This window comes from Trachurus trachurus (assembly GCF_905171665.1).
Source record: "Trachurus trachurus genome assembly, chromosome: 24".
In the NCBI taxonomy this organism is placed as follows: Eukaryota; Metazoa; Chordata; class Actinopteri; order Carangiformes; family Carangidae; genus Trachurus; species Trachurus trachurus.
In genome coordinates, this window is record NC_139910.1 from 6002072 (window position 1) to 6014155 (window position 12084).

Sequence of the window (12084 nt, forward strand, 5' to 3'; positions counted from 1 at the left end):
ATCATCAGTATAAACATGCACATGGTTTAAAGAGCTACATATTGAAAGGGTTTAAAGGTGTGTAAAATGGGGTGAAAACCGTGATATCTAGTGAAACCTGCTCTCTGGTTGGCTGGATTTTCCGTTCAGGCTGCCGTACAAACATGGCGGCGGAAGATGGCGACACTCACTAAAGCAAGACCCCTGCTATATGTATATATAAAAGAATAATTATAAGGCTACGGAAACCAAACAAAATTTTACAGCGATTATACACGTGTACAAATATATTCCAGGTTCTGCAACAGTTTCATTCCCCTGGCCATAAGACTGCTGATTTTTGCACATGCCACTTTTAACACTTTTAACATTTTAACTGTGATCCTTTTAAATATAAAAATAGTTATTTTTTGCACATACGTATACACATGAGACACTTTCATATGCACACAGAGCACTTTATTGACCGACCGACTTCACTTGTCTTGTTTTTAATTTATTTATATTTATATAGCCTATATGTATATACATATTTTTTGTTTTGTGCCAAGAGTCAGTGAAATGAAATTTCGTTCTATGCACACTGTGTATTTGAATGACAATAAAGTACCTATTCTATTCTAAAAATATTCACGGGTAGTATATTCAGATTTTGCCAATAAACCTTGCCAATTACTACACACTGGACCTTTAAACTTTGCAGACACAAACGGGACAAAAGCCTGTTTGTTAACAGACGTAATATTTTGGGAAACTGTGTGAACTCCTCTAACAAAACCACTGGTGTAAAGTACAGTAAGCTGCAGTGAAGGATTCCCCTCATCAGCATCCGTGTTTTCATGCTGACTCAGTCAAAAAACAACAACAGTACAGCGATGACACTGATCTGGTGATGATCTTTTGTTCTTCACTCCAGGTTCCTGCTGCAGTCCTGAGGAAACACGACACAACACAACACAACAGAGGTTTATATTCTATAATCCTCCACAGCTACATGACATGGACATGAAACAGGAACAAAGACGACATGAGAGCAACAAAAAAAAAGAAAACAGATGGTCAGAAAACCTACATTTCTATACATTATCATCATCATCATCATCATCATCTGAGTTTCCCACTGCAGCAGCAGCAGCAGCAGCACAGATGCAGGACGATCCCACTGTTTTTTTCTCTTTTCCCTCCCACATTGTTGCCTTTTGTTCACTATATAAAACACCCAGTGTATTGTGAGTAAATATATCTGCCTATGTATGTCTCACAGGAAACGTATAGTGGATTTAACTCTGTGCTTTCTTGTGTTGTGGGAGGGAAAGTGAAGAGATTTTGCTTGTGTGTGTCTTTTTCTTTTGGGATTTAAAGGCCTTATATAGATTTCTAAAGGCTCCTGTGAAGACGACAGTTTTTGCATTTTGCCAGTTTTATAACTTATTTTAAATGTTATGTAAATTAAATTAAATTTAAAAAAAAAGTGGGAATAGAAGTTATTCACAAGGTAATTTATCAGATCTGAGGTCAGGGCCATGAATGAATATTGTGGAGATATTTGGAGCAAAATGTTTATTGTCCTGTTTCAGATAAAGGAGGAGAATTGTCCTTTTTTATAAAAAGCATTAAAAGAAAAAAAAACAGAGCGTGACAACAGCAGTGAGCAGGATGTGGATATTAAAGAGTGGGCAGATAAGCTCATTATTGTAGGTACGATCGTATTATTGTGGTGGGTTCGTGTGACAATGAAAACACACCTTTCAGAACAAAGGAGGAACGTCAGCAGCAGCTGTTTGAGCCGCGCCAACAGAAATAACGATGTTACTGATCATGTGACCCAAACCCACGAGAGCAAAGACGTTATTATGAAGTGATGAAATCACAGGTGAAAGGTCACGCAACAGGTCACAGTCTTGTGTTTTGCTTTTTAACACCATGGGCCACAAGATTTTACTGTTTCATTTGTTGTCACTGTTTTCTCTGTAGCTTTAGTTTTTTTTTTTCTGTACAAGCACCGTGTAACTATGTTAAACGTTTAAAAAAATGTATTATTATGCTATTTTATTATATTAAATCAAAAATTGTTTTCACTTATCTTTTGTGGACATGGACTTTGTTTAACAACCAGTATGAATGTTTTCTCCTCTGTGGTTCAGGGTTGAGCTCTTCAACAGAGCTTCACTCTCAGCAGCTGAAATCTTCCTTAGCTGAAATAAATTCAGATGATGTTGGTTGTTTCTGACTCACGTCCTGCTACGGCCGTAAAAACTCACTAAGGCACCAAATGTGTATTAATCCACCACTGAAAGTAGTCCTCGATGCTTATTAGAAAAAAACAGCAGTTTGCAGATGCAAATTGAAACAACATTTTTAAAGGGATAGTTCAACATTTTGGCAAATTGGCCCATTGCCATAATCCCTATAGTCATAGCAGTAGGTTTGTTACCTTTAATTGTTGGTGCAAGCAATTTTTTGAACGGCTGAGCAGAGCCGTGAGCTGCTCAGAGCTACGCTACGGAGGCTCATTATGGGATTTCTTGGTTTCCCTCATCAAACTCATCAAATACACAATCCAACAACTCCAAAACGCTCTGGTGGACAAGTTGTGACCTGCACATTCAACACGCTATGAGATAATAACACAACGTTACCAGACAGAGTTGTTTTAGAGGTAAATGCAGAGACTGCTTGATGAAAAACTGCCCCCGACGGGAACGTGCATTAATGGTTTTGCATGAATTTATCTTGAAAACAACTCAAAACTACAGTAACATTTGTTTTATCCTTAAGGTTAAAGGAGGTTTGTGTTGATGATTGATGGAAGTGAACAGTAACAGTCGGTAGCAGAAAGGAACTACATGAACGCAGGTTAATTGTGTATTTGAAGCATCAGTTGATCCAGTCACTTCCACTTGATGGATGGAGGGACCTCGGAGACCTGGTGCATGCTGGGATATGTGGGAAGTTGTTTTTATTTTCATCCCCCTGGACTGTTTTTGACACCGGTATCAGTCAGAGCTGCGTTCGCCGTCTCCAATTAGGTCAGAATGAAACGTCACGGATGTGAAGACGAATGGTCGTGTTTCTTCTCCATGAACCCAAACTTTGATTTTATTTCCCAAAGAATGAACTTTTTTTTCGGCTGTGCTCCAAAATGTATTATTGATCTATTGATCTATTGATCTGTTGATCTGTCATCGACCCAGACGGACGGTCGGTCGGTCGTCTGCTGTGATTATTTGGGGGTTTGTTGTGACGAACTCTTTGACACTTTTCCTACTCAAACATTTTCACTTTAACTTTTTAATTAAAAAAAAAACATGAAATCAGAACTTTTTCTTTTAATACACTTTTGTTACTTTTGTTTTCACATTGAGTAAATAATTAAGGTGTGGGTGTGTATATTAATTGTGTTATTTGATTCAAGTAGTTTGTGGATTATGTAAATTAACAATCACATCGTCTGCAAACAGCTTTACTTAATAAGGTGATTTACATTTTTTGTCGGATATAAATGATATAAAACAGAAAAAGGGTGGGTTTATATATTACAGCAGGAGGGTTTATATATTGTATATTGTCATACATATATGTATTGTTATGTATACATATATAACAATACGCAAAACACAAGTAAAATCATGAAATGCATTAAAGCCACTTACATTTGGATTCACTTTTAATGATTTGAATTACCTCTCATGTTCCCATTCCCATTTGTTTTTAATTAAATATTTAATTGATTTGATATTTCATTATTAATTTTCTGAATTTGAATAAATTTGTATAATAATAACAGGTGTGTGTGATAATCTCGGCCGTGTGGTGCCACTGTGGCTTGACCTTACATGAGGTTGAATAATAGGCTACTGGTTATGACACAGTGAAACTCTCTGCTCTTGTTTATGAGTTTTCCAGTTTGGTGACACGTTGTCACTGATAAAACTGAACCAACACACACACACACACACAGACGATGATGAAGCAGAAGAAGAAGAATCACTAACACACCCACAGTTTGCACTGAGTCATCGAAACAAACACCCCAGAGCCATTTTGGTTTATTTTTCAAATCCTCGTAAAAAGACGCCGTTCACTGTCACTTCCACTGAGTCTGACCTGATCGGTCTCTGTATGAGACTCAACAAGCCTCAAGCCAAACGCATTTAATCTAATACAGATGATCAATATTCTATAGTTCAGCATTTAGTCAGTTTATTACATGTTGGTTTGGGACAGATTTTGACAAACCAATGACTTAAAGGGGACATATTATGGAAATATCACTTTGTGAAGGCTCTTTAACACAGTTATGTTTGGGTGTTTGTCTTGCCTTCCAGCCCCCAAAATGTGAGAATTGACAAAAAAAAAAGAAAATTCAGGCTCCTGAGGTTGAAGTCCATGTGGTTTTACGAGCTGTTCCCTCAGTTGTCTGACAATGATGTCATTAGTTTTCGAATTTGCATAATACCATAATAATATTATGGACATATTATGTCTCCTTTAAATGTTTGATACAGAAACAAGTTGCTCTTTTGTTTTGGTTTTACATGAACACACAGTGGCCCAGTATCTAATCATCAATAATTCTGTTAGAGTCAGTGCACAGGGGCGTTTGTAGAAACTCTGGAGGCCCCAGGCAAGAGGCACCTTGGAGCCACCCCCACCCCCAACCGCCGCCACAAATATTAACCGTTTAATTAATCCAAAATCATTGATGATTCTTTCTTCTTTTTTGCACAATGTTGTGTGTACACAGCCATTGGCTGCCTATCCACCTTTTTCCGAACGTCTAAAACGTAGCCTGTTTTGCCGGTTTTGCTCTTCCGGTGGAATTTTATGTTTACGTTTCCATGGTTTCGGTAGTCGCGGTAAATGCATGGATATCTTTTCTTTTTTTTTTCAATGAAAATCTGTGAAACGCATGGATCATCACAGCAGCTTTTAACAATGGATATCACATTGACATCCGTGTTAAAAGCCAGCGTTAATAGATCCATGCATTTACCGCAACTATGACAACGACTGAAAACCATGACGCATGACGTTCGGAAACTTGTGGATAGGACCTATAGGCGATCACCTGGGTTGCCTGCCCTGTTGCAAAGCCTCTGTGAGGATCAGAACGAAACAGCTCAGGAATCTGATTCTGAATATTTCTATAGTTGATCGGGAAAATTTGAGATTTTGGTTTCAACAATCCATCACAGAAATGTAATTAATGACATATAGGAGGTCAAAGATGATGTCACCATGTGCTATGTGACATAGCTACTGTATAAAGTGATACACCTGTATCTGTAACATTATATAAACAACAAAATCCTGGTTATATGAAAGAATATTATTTTATAATCTAATATGCAACTTTGAGCCCACAGATAAGTCATGTATATATGAATTCATTATGTGCTTATATATGTTTTTATTGTTAATTTATGATGAATTTTAAACAAATCCCTTCTTGTTCTGGGAAAATGTTCTCAGACGTTTGTAACATCAATATTTAATGTATAACATGTGTCCAACAATATGAACATTCATGCAAGATGTATGGACCTGACATATATGTCAATGTTTGGAAGTATTTTAATTTCTGTTCGGTTTTATATAGAATTTTATACATTTATTTACATACATGGAAATTCAATATAAATGTACATTTATTACAGTAGTGTATGGGATGGTGGGGATTATTTTTTTTACTATTCTTTTGTATCATTGGAATCATTTTATATCCATATTCCAAAAAAATAAGGTGATCATTATTATTATCATTCGGGATCGTCTTCTGGGGCCATGAAAGTTTAAAAACTAAATGTCAGTACAATCTCTTAGTATCGACTCTTGAACCAAACAGGAGCAGAGACAAAACATTGTATTTCATATCGATTAACACACATTTATAACACTTTTTTTTTTTTGTAACTTTCAACTTTTTTTTATTAAAAAATATAAATGGCAAAAAGCAGTTTTTTTTCTCCATTTGCTAAAACAAAGTCAATGATGTGTTCAGTGTCAGATGTTAAAGTTTAAGTACAATAAAATAAAGATTCTTCTTTTTTTTGTTCTTTTGTTAGTTTGTTAGTTTGTTAGCATGCTACAGTCGGTACAGTACAGGTGATAGTGAGGTGAGGGAGTGAACATGAAGCTCTGAGTGAATCTCGTCTCAAAACAAAGATAAAGAACTGAACTGGAAAGATAAAACATGAAACTAAACTTCATTACTCTGAACACAGTGTTGCTCTGTGGCACAGACACAAACTCTGCACAGAACTGAGATAATCAATCGCTTTCTGATCAACTTTTAGTCTCAATCTGGTATCTATCTAAAGAAAAACAAGAGATTTGTTGATGTACATTAACATGATCAGTGTAATGTAAGTTAAACAAAGAAATAAACCTCGATTTTTGGTGTTTTATCGCATAAGATTTCAGAGTTTTAACTTTACCAATCCATCAACACACCAGTACAAATGTGTCTGAATCAAACTGGTTGTTTCAAGATGTTGTGTTCAACTAAACTGGTTTTAACATCTGCACCAGTTTAGTAATGTAGAGATTTCAACTTCAACAACCATAATGCATCTGTAATTTCCATTATTCTGAATTATTTGGTTGCTGAAGTCACAGAAAGATAAAAATAAATAAATAAAAAGACCATGATCCTGATGATATTCACACCAGGAGAGATCAGAAGAACAACATTTCAAGTAATAATTCAAGTAAGAGCTTAATTCAAATACACAAACGACCTGTCAGAGGGTGAAATTGTTGCTTCAGCCACAAATAATACACATAAATAATAAATAAAGTGTTGATTTTCCAACTCAAACTGTCCAAAAAAAGAGGCTGATCCGGTGAAGTGTCAGTTTCCCTTTGTGTCCATAATATGTCCAGTGTTGAGGGGTCTGTGGGTGGAGGGGGAGGGGGAGGGGGAGGGGGGAGTCAGTGGGTGATGGATGGGAGATGAGAGATGAGGAGGAGGGATGGGTCCGTTTCCATGTTTTCCAGTAAAAGTCTTTAAATAACACTTAAGGATTTACATTTTTGCTGTGGTTGGTGCGTAATTTGGCACCAACTGTGCGTAAAATGATGGAGGAAGGCGACGCGCGAACCAAAAACCTGCAGGTAATGTAATGTAATAATGTAAATGTCAGACATGAGGCAGCGGCTGCTTTTCACTTTCACTTCCCGACCTCGTCGAGCACTTTGCGGTTGAGCTGCGCCTGCTCCCTCTGGTTCTCCATCTTGGCCATCTGGATCATGTTCCTCAGCAGGTGGAAGGTCAGGTCGATGGACAGCGGCGGCTCCTCGCTGCGCTTCAGCAGCAGCTGCGCCGCCGCCGTCCTCACCGCCTCCTCCTCCGCTGCTCCTTCCTCCTCCTCCGGCAGCAGGAGGTGCAGCCGGTCCGGGCTCCTCCGCTGCAGGAGTCTCAGGATGCTGTCGCCCAGTAGATCCGTGGTGATGCCGCTGCTGCTGCTGCTGCTGCTGCTGCTGTCCCCGGCGGCGGCGGCGGCGGCTCTCAGCAGCACCTCGTCCAGCCGCTGCGTCTGGACGCGGCCGCCGCTGCTGCTGCTGCTGCCGTCCAGCCAGCCGGGGAGGAGGCGCGGTCTGCCGGCGGCCAGGCGGAGCTGCGACGAGAGGAGGAGGACGGAGGAGGAGAGGAGCAGGAGCAGGGGGGCCGACTTCATGTCCTGGAACCAGAGGAGAATTTATTATCAATCAATCAAGTTTCTTTCTTTCTTTCCACTTTAGTTTTTGTTGAGATTTTTTTTCCTTAAAGGTGCAACAACTCAATTAATACAATACAAAAACAAACGAAGAGTTCATTTGCAAAAGCAGATAACTCCGTTTTAAAAAAATTCTAGAATCTTCATTTTTTATTGACAAATTCTAGAATCTTCATTTTTTATTGACAAATTCTAGAATGTAGCAAAACAGACATATCTCAAAAAAATAAAGTTTTATTGAAAACAACACTATGCAAAGAATAATTACAAAGCCTCAGTTCATTTTTTTCCTAAATGGTACTTATCTGCTTTTGCAAATGAACTCTTATGGGAGTCACTTTCAAAGGAATCTGTCCATATTCCATTTTCTTTTACTCAATCTTTTGTTTTGTCGCTGTTCACTCATAAATATTGTCCATCTCATCCATTTCTCTTTGAACTGTGCTTCAGCCTTAAGCGGTGTAGCTATCATTTTTTCCATTGTGTAGATTTCCTCTACCAGGTGAATCCATTGGTCCAATCAAGTTTATTAGCACAAGCACATTTAAACATTTAAAAACAACCCAAGTTGACCAAAGTGCTGTAGCTACAGTTAAAAATGCAGGCGTAATAGGCTACAAAGAATTGCGAGAAGAGATGAACCAGAACAAAAGCAGCAACAAACAAAAGATCGAGGAAATACAACAAAAATCAAGGAGACTTAAAAGCTATAAAGTAAAAAGGTGAGTTTTTGAGTCGATGGAGGGGGCAAGCTGGTTTGACCATAAACACTCATTAATTCTTGATAAAATGATCATTTTTTTAAGTTTGAAACATCTTATCAAAGAGAAAACTGCAATTTCAGATCGTTTTTCTGCAGGAAAATTCACTTGAACTCAACTAAAGCAGCTCCATAAAGAAGAAAGAAGTGAAAATCCTCTCCAGCTTCATCTGAACTGAACTCCTCTGACAGATGTTGGTGTTACTCACGTTCTTCTCTCCAGATGCTGCAGCTGCTGCTGAACTTCGTGTTGGACTCGGAGAATCTGTCTCGTGTTTCAGTCGAGTGAGTCTGAAAGTGAAAAGTCCCACAGTGAGCGGCGACGGGGAGCGCACGCGGGGTTTTTATAGAAACCATCCAGCGCGCGCGGCTATGACGTCAATGCAGGAGCAGACAGCGGCGGTTTGGACAGTGGACAGAGGAAGAGACATGAAGACAAGAGAGTCCCAGAGGAGGAAGAGGAGGAGGAGGAGGAGGAGGGCAGGTTCATTATCCATCCATCCATCCATCCATCCATCCATCCATCCATCCGTCCATCCGTCCATCCATCCCAGCGGGACACCACCAGCTGGTCCCTCGGGTCCTTGAGGTTGTTGGAGATTCTTGGAGAAAGTTCCAGAGTTTCTCCAGGAGGTCTGAAGGCATCATCAATTAAACATCTGTGACAAGTGACAACATCTGTGCAGCTGTGATGGTGCTGGAAGAGGATGATGATGGTCTGTGGACTGACCCCAGTGAATAATCCATGTGAATCTCACATTGTCAGAGTTTATTGGAAAACTATTGGTTTTGTTTTTATTTGTGATTTTGATTTGACGAAATTTCCTTTAAAACAGAAAAAGTGTTTGGCTATTTGACTATTATTTGACTATTTTTACTATTTTGACTATTAAAGCAGAAGTAAGTGGAACGTTTGTGTTAATATAAGTCTTAAATAGTTCTATCTTCCGACAGCAATCACTTATATAGAGTGTTTGGTCTGAAACACGGGTCTGTCAGTCACTCTGCTCTGAACTGAGGAGAAAACTTTCCTGGTATCCTACAACCTTTATCCAATGAGGAGAGAGAACGGCATAAAGGGGCGGTCCTCTCTGTGTGTGCAGCCAAGGGATGCGCGTGAATGTGGTGACGTAGGGACGAGGGCGGGGACTGCTAACTCCATCGGCTGACAAGAAGTTAGCCAAAACCACCGGATCACTTACTTCTGCTTTAAAGGGATAGTTCAACATTTTGGCAAATTGGCCCATTGCCATAATCGCTATAGTCATAGCAGTAGGTTCATTACCTTTAATTGTAGGTGTAAGCTATTTTCAGTACGGCGGAGCGCATCAGCTGGCTGCTCAGAGCTACGCTATGGAGGCTAATGGAATTTCTTGGTTTCCCTCATCAAACTCATCAAATTCAACATCCCAAAACTCCACAGCGCTTTTGTAGACAAGTTGTGACCTGCACAACCACCACGCTATGAGATAATGACGGAACGATACGAAACGGAGCCGTTTTCGAGGTAAATACAGGGTAAATACGGAGACTGCTTGCTGAAAAACTGTCCCTGAACGCAACGCGCATCAGCGGTTTTGTATGAATTTACCTCGAAAACGGCTCCGTTTCGTATCGTCCCGTCATTATCTCATAGCGTGGTGGTTGTGCAGCTCACAACTTGTCTACAAAAGCGCTGTGGAGTTTTGGGATTTTGTATTTGATGAGTTTGATGAGGGAAACCAAGAAATTCCCTTAGCCTCCATAGCGTAGCTCTGAGCAGCCTGCTGCTGCGCTCCGCTGTACTAAAAATAGCTTACACCTACAATTAAAGGTCACGAACCTACTGCTATGACTATAGCAATTATGGCAATGGGCCAATTTGCCAAAATGTTGAACTATCCCTTTAAGCATTATTAAATACTTAATTCTCCATAACGCACATTTACTCATTAGTATGTAGTTTATAAATATAGTTAGTGCTTATCAAGGAGTAAAACATTTTTAACTGTGTTTATAAACTACATATTAATGAGTATTCATGCATTATAAATGAAGAATTCAGTATTTATTAACGCTTAACTAATGCTTAATAGTGTGTACTTATTATAAAGTGTTACCCATTTCTTTTCATTTTCAACTAAATGTGAGCAAATTTGTGAATGAGACATGAAAAGAGTCCTGCAGAAAAATATTTCACTTCTGTTGAGTTTATTTGAGCATGAAAGAACAAAGCTCTGTTCATTTTCTATTCACATCAATATAAGTTGGTGTTACCCTTTATTTCATGACCAGGCAGCTCCATTAACTAAATTATATAATTTATAATGAACTATAGAGACTTTTACTGGGTGAGTGAATGTGTTGGAGCTGTCCGTGGTGCTGAACCTGCTGACTCCAGTTCTTCTACTCATCCAACATGTAACATGATCAATCTTCTTCATCTTCATGTTCTTTGCTGAGTTTCTGAGCTCAACTGTTTTTTTTGGTTAAAGTTATATAAATTATTTTGGCAACAAACTATTAGAAAACAGCGACTCACATAAAAACAGCATTAGGACGTTTGTAGTTTGACGACAGTTTGACGATGAGACTCGTTCTGACTCAGCGCTCGTGGATTCTGTGACAAATCTGAGGTCATAAGATATTTATACATTCTTTAGTAAATTATTGTTTTGTCTTTTTTTGTTTTAACGTGTCTATAAATGAGTTAGAAAAAAAAAAGTCACTGTTGTTATATGGAAGTTGAGGGATAAAAATAAGTTGCTGAACATATGTGGATATTTAAATAGTATAAATAGTAGTAGTATTATGTATAGTACATTTATATAGATATTTATGTGGTATATATATGTTTTATATAGTTTTATGTATGTAATATATGTTTACTACGGTGTTAACCATGATGAGTTAGAAAGGGATGGGTGGTTGTTTTTTGCATACTTGCATAGTTCTTCCTACTCTTTTTTCGACTTGTGTATATTATGATTTTATGACACTTATATTTAAATGTTTTATTTGTTTTATTTTAGACATGTTCAAAATAAAACTCATCAATTCATACATTCAGAAAGAATCATTGTAACTTCAGTCTCACTCAAAACACCAGTTCACTAATACAAACTTAGCATCTCATTTAGAAGAGGAACTTATTATAGAAGCATCAACTGCATAAAACTTAATCAGACACAGTGAAGAGACAAAGTTTCTACTGATACTTCTGTCAAATTAATAAAGAAAAATATAAATTAAAAAATACATCTTTTTAATGACGTTTAACCCGTCGACTCAGTGTTTAAACTCTGGCGTTCAGCTGCTTCATGAGCAGGTTTGAGTCGTCACCAGTTAATTAAGTGGATCTTCATTTAATCACCTTGGCTTCGATCTGCACGCCGAGCCGCGGGAGTTGGAACCAGAGACTGGATTGTGTTTCCTCGGGAGAAGAGGAGGATGAGAAGGAGAAGAAGAGGAGGAAGCTCCTATCACGTCCTCCTCTTCCTCCTCCTCCTCCTCCCCGTCTCCCCGGGGGGAAAGAGGAAAGAGGCTATTTGGCAGATTTTCAGTGGATTCGTCACACGTTTCCGCTGCTTTTCCCTCTGATTTAGAACAAGTGTGTGTTTGTGTGTGTGTGTTTGTGTGAGTGTG

General features: G+C 38.6%; 1 protein-coding gene across 1 annotated transcript; it reads right to left on the reverse strand.

The window, feature by feature from the left end:
• Nucleotides 1–7154: 7154 nt before the first annotated feature.
• On the reverse strand, nt 7155–7661 carry uts1 (urotensin 1; the record flags this gene model as incomplete). Its single annotated transcript, XM_084000296.1, has 1 exon — nt 7155–7661. One exon carries the CDS (start codon nt 7659–7661, stop codon nt 7155–7157), a length of 507 nt encoding a protein of 168 aa, XP_083856422.1.
• Nucleotides 7662–12084: the final 4423 nt, after the last annotated feature.